Here is an 18,359-nt window from a genome sequence, read left to right as displayed (position 1 = left end):
AATTCAACATCCTGGATAAATTTGATATTACTGAAAAGAAATGAATTGCAAGAGTATTCTAAATTGTAAAAGGGACTGGTAAATATACTCTTTTTTGCTTACTAAAGGTTATTTGAACTTATTTCAGGATCTACTACTTGTGACACATGCCCAGAAGGAAAGAAATGTGAGAATGCCACATCAATACCAACAGATTGTGGTAAAGGCTATGTGGCTGCAGCGGGATCATCCACATGTACACTTTGTGATAACGGTATGTATAAAAAGCCAATTACTTTGGATTCATTTATTTTTCTGTGTGTCAATTTTTCATGGATTGAGGACAAGTTGCTTTTTTCATGAATATTGGATTTTAGGGTTTGACAAAGTCTACATACTAGCATCATTTAACATTTAAATTTGTTGTTCACTTATACCCATGAATTCTACGAAAATTGGTTTCCAATAAATAATAATGAATCCACAGTATATTTCATAGTAATAATACCAATTTTAAAACTTGTCCTAGCTATAGGGATCTGTTTATAGTTCATTTATTTTTTACTTGTATGAGAAAAATCCACACCACTCAAGTAGGGTGCAATTGAAAATTATCATAGGTAAAATCAAAGGTAATTTTAGAAAATTGCAAGGATGTTGACATATTTAAGAAAGAATAACAAATCTGCCAAATCAGAATTTAATGAGGCTCTTTCATGTAACTCCTCTTATTTTAAATTAAACATTTTTGGAAGGCATATTTCTCTGTTGCTTTATTTCCGTAACGTTATTTTTTCCTTTCAGATAAAGTAGCAAGTACTACCCAGAATATATGTGAACAATGTCCTGCAGGAAAACAATGTACAAATCCAACGTGAGTATATTCAACATGACATTGGTGAAGGAAAAAAATAAATAAAATGTAAAAATCAAAAGCTCAAACAAATCAAACACATCAAACGAATTGATAACAACTGTCAGATTCCTGACTAGGTACAGGCATTTTCTTATGTAGAAAATGGTGGATTAAACCTGGTTTTATAGCTAGCTAAACCTCTCACTTGTATGACAGTCACACAAAATTCAATTATATTGACAGCAATGTGTGAACAAAATAAACAAACACAGTCAAAGGTAAAAATGTCAAAAATTGGGGAACAGGAACATATTTACCGGTAACAGAAATATGGTTTATCAATTGGAAAATTTTTCCCAATTCATTTAGTTTTCTTCGATCAATATTCCAATATTGGTTTTCAAATGGAGTACACATTTCTCAGTTCATTCCTGTATGCTTGTGTTTGGACATTGCTATAAATTTGAAACCTTTGAAATATTTGTGACTATTTTACAGAAATGTTAAAACATGGTTTAAAATTCAGTGATTTATTGTGAAGTTGTGATTAAGATTTTGTAACTTTTACTGTGATATCTTATATTGAAGATCTTGGTAATGATTCGCTATATAAAATTTAAATCTTATAGAAGTTATTTAAGAAAAAAATATATTCAATGCTGAAAATCAGGTGTGCTTAAAATATATATCAATCATTAGAAAAATGTTTACTTACAGAAATGACCCAGTAGATTGTAACCCAGGAGAATATGCAGCGTTAGGAGATGCTGCGTGTACAACATGTCCTGCAGGAAGTTATTGTGCCACAACAACAGCCACTCCTGTAGTTTGCCCTGCAAGTAAGCAATTTTTTTTTTAACATAATTATATCTGTTAAAGAAAAGAGATGTGAGAGATGACCCATTAAGAGGGAATCCCAGAGGGGATTTAGAAAAGGCATTTAAAAGGCAACATAATTTTCTTTAACAAAAGACTATGTAAAAACAAGTATATGTCAAGCCTATCTCCAGACAAGCTAGGCAATTTACATCTATTGTTAGCATTACATGATGCATTTAGTGTACTAATAGGTTAGAAATCCACCTTAATGTATAGTTTCAGTTAATATGAATGGCTTATTTAATATCACATATATATGTTTTTGATATTGCATGCATGTTTTTTTGCCGATGGAGGTTAATGGATTTACATTATCTCCCTTTTCAGATCAGTATTCAGCAGCAGGAGCAATGTCATGTACAGATTGTCCAGCAGGATATAAATGTGACACGGCTGCATCAGTACCAGTAAAATGTGCTCTTGGAGAGTACAGTGCTGCTGCTAGTAAGTTGGAATATTTAAACATAGAATCTCAACTTCCAAGGGTTCCCATTATGCTCAAGTACAAAGGGTTCCTATTATGCTCAAGTACAAAAGGGTTCCCATTATGCTCAAGTACAAAATTGTTCCTATTAAGGTCAGGTACAAAAGGGTTCAAAGTAAGCTCAAGTTCAAAAGAGTTCATAGTATTCTCAAGTTCATGAGGGTTCATAGTATGCTCAAGTTCATGAGGATTCATAGTATGCTCAAGTTCAAAAGATTCCATGGAATGCTCAAATTCAGATCATTTCATGGATTGGTTAATAATGTATGTTCAACTTTTAAAAAAACTTTTCTTTGTATTTTCAAGTTCAAAACCTTCCAAAGACAAGATCACAAATGGTTATAAGCATGATAAGAGAAAAGGAAAAATGTTTCCACAAATAAAAAAATTAGTAAAAAAGCTAGACATAGGCATTGTTGTCAGTACTTGTAAAAATATAGCAGTTTAAGTGGAATTAATAATGGTAAATCAATGATATTTAATTTACTATGTATGATAAAATTAAGAATGAACCTGACCAAATAACAGATAACAGCCAATGACCACCAATGGGACCCTTGCTAGGGTAAATAATTTTTACATGGTTTAACTATCAAAGCTTGGAACATGAACAATTTCCCTAGTTCCTGAATATTGTTATTCTAATAAATACTAAAAAATATATATTGATCTGTTTACAGCAATGACCTGTACTACTTGTTCTGCTGGGAAGTATTGCCCAGATGAAGCTGCTGCTGAAACAGATTGCCCTGATGGATTTTATGCTCCCGCCGGTCAAGCAACGTGTACTCCGTGTGAACCCGGGAAGGAATGTTCTGATAAAACTCAGTCTGCAGATTGTGCCGCTGGGACATACTCATTTGGATTACAAACCAGTTGTACAGCAGCTGGGGCTGGTAGGTTGATCATAGATCATCGGGTTTATAACTACTTTTTGAATATTTCACAAGGATCACAAGCTATTTAAGCTTTTGTCCTCCACCCTTAATTTTTTTTCCCACATTCTTGAATTTCCAGAACCACTTGATTTCTTAGCATTTACCCTAAATGTTTAGGTTATATGAAATAAGTTTGGAACTTTTGTTTAATCAGCAAAATTTGGATAAAATCGTAAGGTTTTATTTTCCTTTTATTTACATAAAATTAAAAAACACAAATTTACGTTTACACATACTCATAAAATAATGAGTATTGCAAGTGGTATCAATTTATAGATATTTTAAACCTTTTTAACAATTATTGTAAAACATTTGAAAATTTTCAAACTATATTGCTCCACTTATATTGTAAAACTTAATGATATGTGCTCCTAATATATTGTACTGTTGCATGTTTAAAATTATAATACTTTCTCAATTCCACTGTTGCAGGATTTATAATTGTTTTTCATCTACTCAAAATCTAATTTATTTGTCAGGATTTACAATAAACAGTATGATATTAGTTTTATTTGAACATATGCAAGGACCCTGAAATTTTTTCACCTAATTTCAGTCATTTTGAGATAACTTAAAAGTTGGTGCCCTTTTTCAAAAAAGATTGCCAAAATCACATCACTGAGTATGCTCATACTCGTAGCCTCAAAGAACTTGCTGTTGCTTGCATCGCATTTACTTAATGAATTGTCCTACCATTTCCCTAAAATTGTTCAAGAGCAATTGAAAGAGGGAAGGCAATAGTTTAAAAATGAAATGATTTTAATGACTCAAAATGATAAATTTCTCAGACAAGGCTTACGTTTCTTTCGATTTAGAAGACAAAATTGAAACCGGATGTTTTGAGAAATTCTTAAACGAGTAATTCCAAACTCATTTCCGGGTTTAGTCTTATTTATCAAATTCACAAGAAATCATCGGCTTTTTAATTTTTTTTACCTTTGATAGTGTTTGAATATTTACGTTTTAGTGTCTAATCTGCGGAAGAGGATTTCGACATGCATATTTCATAGTAAACAAAGCATGGGTGTTAGTAGTGACAAAACACTTTTTTCTACGTAAATTAAATCAAGTTTTAATTTAATTTAAAATCAGAATTGACAATTGTCTTAGCTTAAAAGTAATTTAACAATGACGACAGTTGTTATGGAATTTTAATTTCTAAATAATATTAGTTCTGAGCTTGTGATCAATAGCCAGGTGTGAATTAAAAACACAGATAAAGAGATTAGCGATCATTAGCCAATACTTCCCCAATGCATTAATATTTTAATTAGGAGGGCCCTCAGGATTACAACACTTTACTGGAGTGGTAGTTTTATTATAGGAAAGAAATACCAAAACAAAAACAAGTTCAAAATGGCAATTTAAAAACTCGATGAAATTACCGAAATTATTTCTGTTGTAAAATAAAATTTGTCCTAAATCCCAATTCCACGTTTAGGACAAACACTTTCAGTTTAGGACATGACTGACAAATATGACTGTTTACGGACCCTTGAACATTTATCTATAATTGCATGTTTGACGCTTGCTCAAATAACTTATCAAGTATGCTCGAAGTTTGAATTTTATAAAACGAAACACATGAAATTTAGAATTTCATCAAATTAAAAGATGAAAAAAAGATAAGACCCTATGCAAAAAGGGAGGATATATTTATTTTGTTTGTCTTAACCGAAAAACAAATTCTTAACAATTGTATTTTTTTTTTTACAGGATATGAAGTACTTGACAAATCAACATCACCAAACCCTTGTGATCCAGGAGAATACAATCTAGCCGGATCTGCCTCCAATTGTACGACCTGTCCAGGAGGTTCTTATTGTCCAGTAACAACCGCTAGTCCAATAGCTTGCAGTGCAGGTAAGTTGATTGACCAAAGAATTGGTTCAAGTTTTGGATTGCATAATGTGGAAACTGTTTTCAGTATTTCTAGTATTTTCTGATGTTTTAATGAGTAGCATTTGACAATATCTGTCTTAACCAAATTGTGAAGACATTTTCTATATTTGTTTTTACCTTTTCATAGGCTATTGATTATCCTCAATATTATAAGTTGATCATGTACAATAAATACAGTTTACAACAGTGTTCATAGACCTTATCACTATTTCAAAATCTGCCCTGCTTAACCCAAGAATCTGTGCCTCTCAAACTATTGACGTCATGCTACAGATTGTAGCCTACAATCACTTTTCCATTGTGGCGTTAGATATTTTCTTTTGTGGAGTCAAAATGTAACAGGAACTTTTGTGATGTCCAGTAATGGCTGACAAATAGCCATAAGGTGTATTGTATCATCCACTGAGTTAAAATTTTGTAAAACTATCTTTTCTTTTATAGGATATCTTAGTAGTCCAGGAGCTACCGAGTGTGTCCAGTGTCCAGCTGGTTACGAATGTCCAGATAATACCGATGCATCCCAAAATAAACAATGTGCTGCCGGGTGGCACTCAGTTGCTGGAGATATGGCTTGTACTCCATGTACAGCTGGATCTTATTGTTTTAGTGTTTCGTAAGTATCTGGATATTTTGAATGGTCTGTACTCTTTGAAAAGCTGAAGTCTTCAAATTAAGTTTTCGTTACAAATCAATTATCTCCTGCCTCTGTTAAATTTTACATGTAACTATTTGCAAATGTAATACAATCAGAAAGGATGAAGAAAAAAAACAAGGCCGAAGGAAATAAGATAAAAAAGTATTTTACAAACACACATCAAAATGCACTAGGCAGAAAAATTATGATTCCATCCTGGCATAAACTTGAGGTGAACTTGGTTCCTGTATTACTAGTGACTACTACTGCATTACTCATTATTTTATGAACCATTGATTTTTTTATGTAAATTCCGGTTCAATTTCAAGTATTGTAGTGCAAGTGTTCACACAGATATTGTTCATTAGTGGCGGTAAAAACAGTATTATGTACTTGAGTGATGTTGAGAATTTAAAATAAAAAATCAATCAGTAATTATTTATTTTTGCAGGTCAAGTGTAGAGATACCGTGTGCAGATGGTCATTATTCCTTAATCAATTCAACCGTTTGTACAGTATGTGAGGCTGGAAAAATATGTCCAAACAAAGATGGTACTGGCATACAAGATTGTATAGCAGGAACCTACTCTACCGCTGGGCAGACTGTCTGTACCGATTGTCCAGCTGGTCATGCTTGTCCGTCCACAACAACAACACAAACTGATGAATGTCCAGCAGGGACATATTCGATTGCCAAGTCAACATCTTGTACACCATGTCCCGCTGGAAAGTATGATATTTTAAATAGAAGTTGTTAATGTTATTGTATAGGAAACTTGATCACCTGACCAAAATATCTTTCAAATCTATTTCAAACATCTTTATATTTGTTGCTTTTTTATATTGCAGTAAATCTATATTTTTTTGTTTATAACCAATCATGAAAAACTATAATGAACTTGTATGTGATGCAAAGAAATATTATTTTGTAGAATAAACTGATAGAAATAATGAACTGTTAATTTAGAAATTTATAAAAGTTCGCATTATTGAAAACTAGAACTTGATTATATTGCATTTCAAACTAACAATATTATATCACATTACTTGTATTCCGCATTTCTTTAAAGTGTGCTAGTTAGTTTTGCATTTTTTTGCCATTTAACAATCACAATGAAAAATGAAGTCAAAAATTTTATAGTATTCACGAATAGATTTAAAGCAAATAACAGTAAAGTGGTTCTCAATGGGGTCTAGGGGTAAGGCTGGATTGATGATTTTTGTAAGCATGAAATGTGAAAGCCAAATTATTGTGCCATGATAACTGGAAATGAAGTTGAGTGGGACACATGAAATTCTTCAAAAAATGAGAATTGCCTATGTATATAGTGTAAGCGAGATACGTGAATCTGACCCCCCCCCCCCCCCCCCCCCCCCCCCCAATGAAAAAAATATGATTAATGATTAACAATTTATTCAATTAATGCAGAAGTCACAGATTCATAATCAAATCTCAACTGTTCCCATTATCTTTACAGGGCGTGCCCAACAACAAGTCAAGATGTAGAAGTGGTATGTGACCCAGGAACTTATTCATTAGACAATCAAACAGTCTGCACACAATGTCCAATAGGAAAAGAATGCCCTGATGTAGACACAAACTCTACCATGTAAGTAGTCATGTGACCTTAGTTAGCCAATGAAAAAGTCTAAATACAATAACATGTGACCCAGGAACATACTCATTAGACAATCAGACCGTCTGCACACAATGTCCAATAGGAAAAGAATTCCCTGATGTAGACACAAACTCTACCATGTAAGTAGTCATGTGACCTAAGTCAGTAGCCAATCAAAAGACCAAAATACAAATTACAAAAATTAAGTAGACATGTGATCTTATTTATTAGCCAGTCAAACAGTTTGTACATATTGTCAATATATCCTCTTCTCATGGGTTTTGTGATATTAACATGATTAAGAATGCGTTGTGACTTCACAATTTTCATTAAAAAAGTATGCATAATACGAATTCATATGACTTACGAAAACATAGGATCTGACCATACAAGCACAAGTACAAACATAAATAATGTGACCTCAGTTGTTAGCCAATCAAACTCAATGTTTTAAATTACTGCTGTTTACTAAAAGATATCAGAAGTGCACACCAGTCTCTCACAGGAAAAGAATACTACAATGTTATACGAACTTCAATTTCAAATATGTAGATGCAATATCAATTTTGCTTTCAAAGAAAAAAAATACTTTATTATATTTTGTACCCTTCAAATTTTGAATAACACCAAAAAGTTTGATCATTAAATATTTGAAAATAGTTGGGATTTGATTAACTCTATGAATATATTTATTACAGTAAAAACTGTGATCCTGGTTACTATTCCCTTGGCAACCAGAAGGAATGTACTCTTTGTGATGAAGGTTATGAATGTCCACACACAACACAGGGCCAAACAATCTGCCAACCAGGATTCTACAGTGCTGCTGGATCAACAAATTGTACTGGGTGTGAATCAGGATATTATTGTCCTGAACCGGAATGTAAGTGGTTGTTTGACATGTGGTCAATTATGTACCTTATATAGTAGTTAATTATGATGGAATAGCTCCTGCTTCAAAGATGAGATTAAACACAATTAATTAGATTGATAGTTAAATTTTATAAAAGTAGGAGTTTTCTTTTAGAAGTATTTGCAATAATAAAAACATTGCAAACATCACAAAATTTGCAGTACCTTCATTAATATTTTGTTTAAAAGATAGTGCCAGTTTTTTGTAAAATAAGGATAGAGAATAGATTAAAGACTGTATTCAGAGTGAAGAATCATTTCTGTGAATTTTTTATTTTAAGATTCAAGAAGATCAGAATGTCCTCCAGGGACCTATTCTAATGGTGGTGCTACTGCCTGTTCTAATTGTAATGAAGGATACCAATGTGCTATGGGATCAACCAGTCCATCACCAGCTGATGGCTTGTGTCCAGCTGGAGGATGGTGTGACGGGAAGAACTTTTACCGTTGTGAACCAGGACTTTATAATCAATATAATGGATCTACAGATGCAAGTGCTTGTGTAGCTTGTCCACCAGGTAACCAGCCTTTCCTTTTTATATCTGTTTACCTCATCAATTCAGAGTAGTCTAGTCCTACACAGTGGTGGATCTAGAAATTTTCATAAGTGGGGGCCCACTTGCCTGCCTAAATGGGGCCCGCTCCTGTCATGCTTCAGTGATTCCCTAAGTATTCAACCAAATTTATTCTCACAAAGGAATTCGCTTCTGCTACAGACAGAGAGATTTGTTATCTGTCAGACTAGTCTACTACTAAAGGAGGGTAGTTTACCTAACCTTATAATGACTTCACGGTTCAGCTAACAAGCAAGCCAACCAAAGATTCATCCTTTACCTACACACTCAATGCATTCTGCTGTAAAAGTTTTATATATTTTGTCCTATGTCTTAGACAGTAATAGTCTTATCTATTGTTAGCCTACCATTTAAAGAGTCTATATGCATTTATTGTTAAGAGATTATATGGTAAAAGTGACAGTGAAAATAGATACAAAATTATTAAATGCAGTTTTTGATATTTTACAATGACATCCAACAACACAATTGAACACACATCCATAATGTAAAACTGATTTCTTTTGGTGCTATTTCATGGATATTGATCCAATTAAAATGTGTTAATACTGTATGTCTGCATTGTTTCAACATTTTTCCAACAATGGATTCAGCATTATCTGTATTCAAGATAAGCTATGTTGGTTATGGAATTAAATGCATGAGTTTTAAAGTATATTTCATTCAAATCATCTTTATATTCACTACTCTATTTTTGTTATATTTCATATTCCTTTTTGTATATCATAGGATACTACTGCCAAGGACCTGGAGAAGTGGACTACAATAATTATCCCTGCCCTGAAGGTCACTACTGCTTATCTGGGACAACACTCAGTGTACAGTACCCATGTCCAGGTAAGAATCAGGGTAGATAAGTTGAAACAAGGGAAATAACCAGAATCCAGTTCTCTGTTCTATTCACTACTTCTGAGCTTGGGCAGCTTAGTATAGTACCAGTATGGTTCAATTAGTACATCAAAAGTGGAAATAATATTATTTATCTTTATGCCCCTTTTTTATGTCCCATTTATGGCCATTCTGTTTTCTGGTCTGTGCGTCCATCCCGTGATTCATCCGTCCGTTCGTCCTGCTTCAGGTTAAAGTTTTTGGTCGAGGTAGTTTTTGATGAAGTTGAAGTCCAATCAACTTGAAACTTAGTACACATGTTCCCTATGATATGATCTTTCTCATGTTAATGCCAAATTATAGTTTTCCCCCATTTTCACAGTTCACTGAACTTATGATAGGGCTGATAGGGCATCTGTGTACTGGGGACACCTTCTTGTTTTTGCCTTTTGTAAACTGTTAACTTCATTGTTCTTAATAAGTTGAATGAGCATAGTTCTCTATATTTTTTCTTCCTTTTATTGGCTGTTTGATCTTTTATTTTTGGAGGGGGAGAGGGAGAGGATGTAAATATTCAGGGGTGCGAAACTCGAAAGTGCAAAGATAATCTGAAATGTTAGTCATTTGATGTGAATCAGAAATAAAAATGTGTAAGAATAAGGCGAATGATTTTTTTTTAAATGTTAGATTAGTTTATTTAAATTCAGGGAATGGTAAATCAAATAAAGTTATCAAATATGATTTATTTTTCCAAAATCTTCCTCGGCACATTTATCACAATTATAAAAATATTGCATGAATTTCTGAATTCATAAAATTATACAGGAATATTACCAATACAATAATACTATATCCTCACTATAACAGGTGGCACCTATCTTGATGAGATGAATGCCACCAGTGTTTCCCTGTGTAAACCATGTCCTGAAGCTAAATACTGTCAACAAGGATCCACTACAGATGGAATAGATTGTCCAGCAGGATTCTTTTGTGTTGGAAATCAAGCATCAGGATTCCAGAATGCATGTCCCATTGGAACGTATGGACCAGATATTGGTTATAAAAGTAAGTCATTAAAGAGCATCATACTTAAATAGATAATGTCAATATTTACATTATATTTTGCATCAAATGAATCAGGTCATCTGATTGGTTGATAGTTTTATGAAATCATATAATTCAGCAGGGCTCACGCTACCAGGCGACTTCGGCGAAGAAGTCGCCTTCCCGACCATCACTTCGCTTTCCCCGACCCCCAAAAGCGAAAACAAGTCGCCCTGTTCTTGATGACAGTCGCTTTCAGTCGCTTCCGTCATCGGACATTTTCAATTTTTACTAAGTTGATGAAACATCAATTTTTTACTGATAATTAAAGAAATTCAGACATAAACGATTCATAATCTTTAGAAAAGAGGTTGAAGCATTGCCTTCGCAGTGTGTAGCAGGTTATTTGATAAAAATACAACTTTTTATCACTTCGTGTATTTTCGCAAATTCCGGTGCTTGTTACTCGAAAACGTACATCAACCTAAATTTCGGCGGCAAAATAAGTTTGTTACTTCATTTAAAGGTGATAAAAGTTGCCTCCAGTAAATGTTTAATCCATTTATTGCATTAAAACCGTCATGTTCCTTTCCAAATAACTTGTCAAACATCGTTTATTTTGTAAATTTTCTTCCATTCGTCCGCCATTGACCGATTCTAAACTACGGATCTGAACCGGACCAGCTATGACCGAAATCCGTAATTTTACAATAATTACTACGGACGTACGGATGGAACAGCTAACAGAATATTGAGCCCAAAGGGAAAAATTAGGCATTCCACACGCATTAAGAGACTTTTGGTTACATCTAATTGATTGGTGTATATAATTCCCTATATTTTTTATGGATTGTTTCAAACTATTGATTAAAGTTGCTTAACTCTGAGACTATTATACTAATATCAATATATTATGGCCCAGCTTAATAACTTTTATATTTTTTTATGAGAAACACTGAATTTCATACACAAGATAATGTTAATGTTTAATTAAATTGTAATTGATATATTATAATTTCTTTACATTTTTTTAAAATAAATTTTTTTTTTTTTAGTGCTAGATATTTAGTTGGTAGTTTCTCACAAGAACCTTAGTAAAACTTAAACAACTTTTAATTTCAAATGTTACTTTAATTGTAATTTTTTACTCATATGAATTGAACAACATAAAAAGAACATTATTTACATATGGCCCTTTATACTATTGTAAAATCCAAACATTGTAGCGCACCGCGCGAATGAGCACTTCTCTTTCAAATTTCACCACTTCTCCCTATCAGTTTCAAAAAGAGAAGTCACTTCTCCCTATAATTCTGAAGTAGTGTGAGCCCTGATTCAGGCTTTCTGATTGGTTGATAGTTTCATGAAGTGCAGCTTTATGACACAATAAAACTCAGAATTTATAGACCACCTACATAGATTAGTTTGGATTGATTTTTGACCTTTCTCACATTTTTGTATACAAACGACAACAAAATCTTAGTTAACACTTAAATATACCAAAGTTCATAAAATGCATTCAATTCAATTATCAAAATCAAAATTTGAGTATAGAAGAAGCATTTTGACTCTTATAAATTTGAAAAGAAATCTAGTTTGTATGTCAATGTATGAAGAGATTTGATCATATATACTCTTGACTATTGGTGTAACTGTTACCAATGATACTAAAAAATTAGCATAAATGCATAGAAAATTTTAATTGTAAAAACAACTTTTTTTTAAAATGTTAGCTCATTTAAATCCATTAGATAAATGAAACCGGTTCTACAAAAATAAAAAAATACTTAACTACATAAATTGAAAACACATGATAAAATAAATACTAAAATGTGTCTTAGAAGCGAACCATACTAATAACTGAGAGCAAAAATGTTTCAAAACACAGTAACAATTCTTAAAAGAAATATTGAGAAAAATAAAATGATCATTATGCAATAAAAATATGTTTGACTTCTGTCTCTTTTAGATGCCAGTGAATGTACTGCATGTCCAGCTGGATTCTACTGCCCAGCAGGAACCCAGTCAGAACCGAGGACTTCACCAATCCCATGTGAGCCAGGAACCTACAATCCAACAGAACATACTGGTCACCCTCTCAACTGTAAAGCATGTGAAAAAGGCTTTGCCTGTCCTGAAATCAACCAGACTGCATCAACAATGCCATGCAAGCATGGTAAGAATTGACTAACAAAAGAAAGAATGATAATGATAGAAAAACAATGTTCCAACTTGGGAACAGAAAATTTGAATATATAGCATGGATGTTGAGAATTTTTGGCAACTTAATTTATGTACAAGGATAATAAGATAAATGTCTCCATCATTTGTAGATTTTAACATGTGAAAACTTAATAAATTTGGCATGGCCAAGCTGCATAGAATTTGTAGATTTGAACTTGTGAAAACTGAATAAATTTGGCATGGCCAAGCTGCATAAAATTTGTTATGTTTATCTTGTTTACTAAGGATGTTTTGTCTTCAAACAGGTTATTTTTGTCCTGCTGGAACTATAGTGGATGACCAGTTCCCTTGTCCGCCTGGATCTTACACAAACAGTACAAACTTGACGTCTGCAGACGAATGCAGCACTTGCCCACTAGGAATGTATTGTGATTGGGCTTCAGGTGAGGTCACATGTACTTAAAAATAATTTACAAATTTATGGAAAAGCCCTTTGCCAAGCAGATTGTTTATCCTCGTCTAATGGGTTTTCGTACAATTAAGAATGTATTGTGACATCGCAAGAATGAATTGTGACGTCACAAATTCCATTGAAAAAGAATGCATAGTACAAATTCATGAAAACATATGACCTGACCATACATGACCAATTAGAGAAAAATGTTTTGCCCACTAAATCAGGTGATATTTACCATCAGTAGATTCAATTTGTAAGCAAAATGAAATTAGCATCACCTTATTTATTGAACTTTGAATTAGGATGTTTTTTACCTAACAACAATAGTTTGTATGATGCATTTAAAAATATTCCCCAAAATGCTTGTGATTTTGTAATTATGAATTTTGAATACAGCATCAACTCATTAGTTAAACTGCTTTTGTTCTGGAATGCTGTTAGCCAATCACAATGTTTGTTTTTATGCCCCATTTATGGGCATTATGTTTTCTGGTCTGTGGGTCCGTTCGTTCGTCCGTTTGTCCGTTCGTCCGTCTCTCCTGCTTCAGGTTAAAGTTTTTGGTCGAGGTAGTTTTTGATGAAGTTGCAGTCCAATCAACTTGATACTGAGTACATATGTTCCCTATGATATGATCTTTCTAATTTTAATGCCAAATTAGAGATTTTCCTCCATTTGCACGGTCCACAGAACAAATAAAATGATAGTGCGGATGGGGCATCCGTGTACTGGGGACACATTCTTGTTTACTTTTGAAATATTACTGTGGATTCATTATTATTTGTTGGATACCAATTTCTTTGGGTTTTGTGAGTACAGGTGAACCATGAATTCAAATGTTCAACGAATACCATATTTTGATAGGCTTTGTATACAAAGATTGGCAATACCACGAAATCAAATATCTACGAATATGGGATTTTTCAGCAATCCATGAATATTGATATCCACGAAAAATAAATGAATCCACAGTACCCAGAATGCCTTTAAAGATCTTGAATGACAATTTATAAATCCTATTTTATTTTGCAGGATGGCCCGATAATCCACCACAGCCATGTCAGCCTGGTTTCTATTGTCCACTACAAACACCATCGGACAGTACATACCCTTGTCCATCAGGAACATTTTCTACTGCTTCAGACTTGTATGATGCTTCACAGTGTACACCATGTACCCAGGGTTATTACTGTAATGGTGAGTACTTTTAAAAATAAATTGTATTGAATGATGAATGAAGCCATGTCAAAATGTTAATATCTTATACAAAACTGTACTTAATATAATTTGTACCACATTTTATATGTTATTCTTGCAACAAATCCAATATAAATGTGTAACATGTGCTCAAGTTGCAAATGTGTAATACTGTAAAAGCAGAAATTTTCGTGGAGGATTTAAGTTCGTTTATTTCGTGGAAAGTAGATATCCACGAAATTAAAACCCCCACGAAAATTTAACTTCCATATAAAACCACTTCCAGTTTAAGGAAACCACGAAATTAAATCCCCATGAAATCTTACAGAGAGACAAAACCACGAAATTTTAACCCCACGAAAATTAATGTTTCTACAGTATACATATCTATGCAAGGCTATAATAATATAATTTAAATAGTATTAAGATATCAGATATCTATGAATTACAGGAGGAGAAAGTGCAGTATCTGGGATATGTCCGACAGGGTTCTACTGTCCAGAGGGGACTAGAATAGCTACAGAGTTTGGTTGTCCTAACGGTACCTATAATGATGGACTAGGATTGTATGCTGAGTCTCAGTGTAAAAATTGTACACTAGGTAGGTTTCCCATCTGTTTATTAAGCCCTTTCAACTAACTATTTGCCGAATTTACAAAGATTATGTTAATTAGACAAATGTAAGAATTTGTCGCCACAAAAGACAACAACACTCAAGTTTTCACTGCATGATATTGGTTTATTAGGTTGACATGTTTCTCCAGCAAGCGTGGCATCTTCAGGACATTTGAGTGTTGTCTTTTGTGGCACCATATTCTTATTTATTTAAGACAACTGTGAATACCTAGCGGTATCCACTCGTTTTTACCTTACCACACAATTACCACTTGGTGTTGGATCACTTGATAGAATAACAGTTAAACGTATGAATTGTATAGCAAGTTCTAAATTTTCTATATTTAGACAACCTTCATAAATGACAATAAACTCAATAGTGACCACCAAAGACTACTAAAGACCCACAATAAATACCAAAAAAAAAGGGGGGGGTGGTAAAAAATTTAATTTGAAATACAACATGTGACAATATCTACCTTATCAAGTATAAAACAATTAACCTGTACACAAAATTTCATATTTCAAAAATGAAATAAGGGATTTTAATCTATTGTATGTGTATTTCAGGACATTACTGTGAGTTTGCTGTGTATGTACCAACTGAATGTGAGGCTGGAACCTACATGCCTTATGGAGCAGATACACTTGGGGTTGTCGTAGGTTAGTTTATATTTGTAAAAATAAGATATGAACTTTGAGATAATTATTATTTTGGTTACAGTATAAAATTGAGAATGGTAATTGAAAATGTGTCAATGAGACAACCACCCGATTAAAGGGCAGAAAACAACCAAAGGTCTCTAATAGGTCTTCAACATAGCGAGAAAATACTTCACTCTGAGGCAGGCTACAGCTGGCCATTAAACAAAGTGTTTATGATTATCAAACTAAAATTGATTGTTGGATGAGTTTGAGATTCAGATTACTGTAAAGTGGGGTCTACATTGGCTAGAGGTATAGGGGGAGGGTTGAGATCTCAAAAACATGTTTAACCCAGCCGCAATTTTGTGCCTGTCCCAAGTCGGGAGCCTCTGGCCTTTGTTAGTCTTGTATGATTTTTGTCGAGCCTTTGACTTTAGTCGTAAAAACAAGACTAAGCGATCCTACATTCCGTCGGCGTCGGCGGCGTCCACAAATATTCACTCTGTGGTTAAAGTTTTTGAAATTTTAATAACTTTCTTAAACTATACTGAATTTCTACCAAACTTGGACAGAAGCTTGTTTATGATCATAAGAAAGTATCCAGAAGTAAATTTTGTAAAAATAAAATTCCATTTTTTCGGTATTTTACTTATAAATGGACTTAGTTTTTCTGCGAGGAAACATTACATTCACTCTGTGGTTAAAGTTTTTAAAATTTTAATAATTTCATAAACTATCCTTGAATTGTACCAAACTTGGACAGAAGCTTGTTTATGATCATAAGATAGTATCAAGAAGAAAATTTTGTAAAAATAAATTTCCACTTTTCCGTATTTTACTTATAAATGGACTTAGTTTTTTTGCCAGAAACAAAACATAATTTAATCACTCTGTGGTTTAAGTTTTTAAAATCTTTATAATGATCTTAAACTATCCTGGATTTCTACCAAGCTTAGACAAAAGCTTGTTTCTGATCATAAGATATTATTCAGAAGTAAATTTTGTAAAAAAAAAATTCACTTTTTCCGTATTTTATTTATAAATGGACTTAGTTTTTCTTCCAGTTAACATTACATACAGTCTGCAGTTAAAGTTTATAAAACATTTATTAGATTCATAAACTATCCTGGATTTTTTACCAAACTTGGAAGCTTCTTTCAAACTAAAGACAGTATCGAGAGGGAAATTTTTATTGATGTTTTTCCTCATTTTTGTTGAGTCTGCGATTAACAGCAAAAGTAGGCGAGACACTGGGTTCCGTGGAACCCTTACGAATTTTTATTTTAGTTTCTTGTGTATATTTCAGAGTTAAGTATGACGTCCATTATCACTGTACTAGTATACATATTTTTAGGGGCCAGCTGAAGGACACCTACGGGTGCGGGAATTCTCGCTACATTGAAGACCCATTGGTGGCCTTCGGCTGTTGTCTGCTCTATGGTCGGGTTGTTGTCGCTTTGACACATTCCCCATTTCCTTTCTCAATTTTATTTATAATTATTTGCTTATTGTGCTATTCTCCTTGATATCTACTATTTTGATGTTAGATACTTATAATTTTTTTGGAAATTTACAATTTGTTTTAAGGACACCAACAAAGTAAATAAAGATTGGTTTTACACAAGATAAATTACTTACTATTCATGCATTGATTAATATACTTTCAGGCATAATTGTTAAAAACTAAATTTTACAAAATGTCTAACTTCAAAGCAATCATTTTGGGTTACAACACAGACACATCTACTTAAAGACAGTTCTACACAAATAACTTCAGTGCAAAAAATTTTGGATGCAATCTCGTAGTTGAATATTTATGCAGTGCTTACTTTACTTTCAGGCACTCCAGCTAAAAGACAGTTTGACTGTTATGATTGTCCAGGAGGCTTCAACTGCCCTCAAGGTACAGGAACGACCACACCTATAGACTGTACTGTAGGATGGTATTCTGAACCAGGCCAATCTATATGTCAAGTTTGTGAAATCGGGTAAGTTAGTTATCATGTAGGCACACAGTAAAAAGTATGATAATCAATTATAAGATTAAATTGATATGTAGTGTGAATGCCTTTTACTTTTTGACATTGGAAAAATTTGAATGAAAATACAAATAAAGACATTGCTGTAAATTCATTTTTTTGTATGTACCAATTTTCGTGGATTGAGGAAAACTTACATGTTCTTGGATATTTGATTTTGTGGTTTTGCTGAAGTATGCATACAAACTTATGGAAAATTTGGTATTCGTTGAACATTTAATTTCGTGGTTTACCTGATCCCATGAAATCCACGAAAATTGGTATCCAACAAATATTAATGAATCCACAGTATTTCATCATTAAAAAAGCAACATTAAACTTAAAATATTAATTTATTTATTTTTACAGACACTATTGTGACAATGCCACTACATCAGAGGAAGCCATGTTGACTGATAAACGATGTACTGCAGGAAGTTATTGTGTGGCAGGTTTAACCACTCTCAGTGATGCCACTCCATGTACTATTGGAAAATACTGTTTAGAAGGTACAGAAATAAAACTTGTTTTGATTAATAGGCAAAATTATTTTTTTGCTACATGAAAGGATCAAGACATTGACAGAAATTATCTG

At 33.1% G+C, this 18,359-nt stretch overlaps 1 protein-coding gene across 1 annotated transcript in view; it reads left to right on the top strand.

Annotated features, from left to right (window-relative positions):
* Nucleotides 1-18,359, top strand: part of LOC139503561 (uncharacterized) — a 139,517-nt gene that overhangs the window by 19,376 nt on the left and 101,782 nt on the right. The window contains exons 6-25 of the mRNA XM_071293363.1: nt 128-253; nt 784-853; nt 1,553-1,674; nt 2,042-2,158; nt 2,879-3,094; nt 4,853-4,999; nt 5,480-5,651; nt 6,124-6,402; nt 7,151-7,282; nt 7,990-8,174; nt 8,485-8,721; nt 9,508-9,615; nt 10,474-10,671; nt 12,620-12,826; nt 13,140-13,277; nt 14,322-14,486; nt 14,938-15,087; nt 15,672-15,764; nt 17,587-17,734; nt 18,134-18,273. Of these exons, the coding sequence (XP_071149464.1) occupies nt 128-253; nt 784-853; nt 1,553-1,674; nt 2,042-2,158; nt 2,879-3,094; nt 4,853-4,999; nt 5,480-5,651; nt 6,124-6,402; nt 7,151-7,282; nt 7,990-8,174; nt 8,485-8,721; nt 9,508-9,615; nt 10,474-10,671; nt 12,620-12,826; nt 13,140-13,277; nt 14,322-14,486; nt 14,938-15,087; nt 15,672-15,764; nt 17,587-17,734; nt 18,134-18,273 (3,150 nt within the window). The remainder of the gene's footprint in view (nt 1-127; nt 254-783; nt 854-1,552; nt 1,675-2,041; nt 2,159-2,878; nt 3,095-4,852; nt 5,000-5,479; nt 5,652-6,123; nt 6,403-7,150; nt 7,283-7,989; nt 8,175-8,484; nt 8,722-9,507; nt 9,616-10,473; nt 10,672-12,619; nt 12,827-13,139; nt 13,278-14,321; nt 14,487-14,937; nt 15,088-15,671; nt 15,765-17,586; nt 17,735-18,133; nt 18,274-18,359) is intronic.

This window comes from Mytilus edulis, chromosome 14 (genome assembly GCF_963676685.1).
Source record: "Mytilus edulis chromosome 14, xbMytEdul2.2, whole genome shotgun sequence".
Taxonomy (NCBI): domain Eukaryota; kingdom Metazoa; phylum Mollusca; class Bivalvia; order Mytilida; family Mytilidae; genus Mytilus; species Mytilus edulis.
The sequence above is the reverse complement of the archived record's forward strand: the minus strand, read 5'-3'. Positions and strand labels throughout refer to the sequence as shown.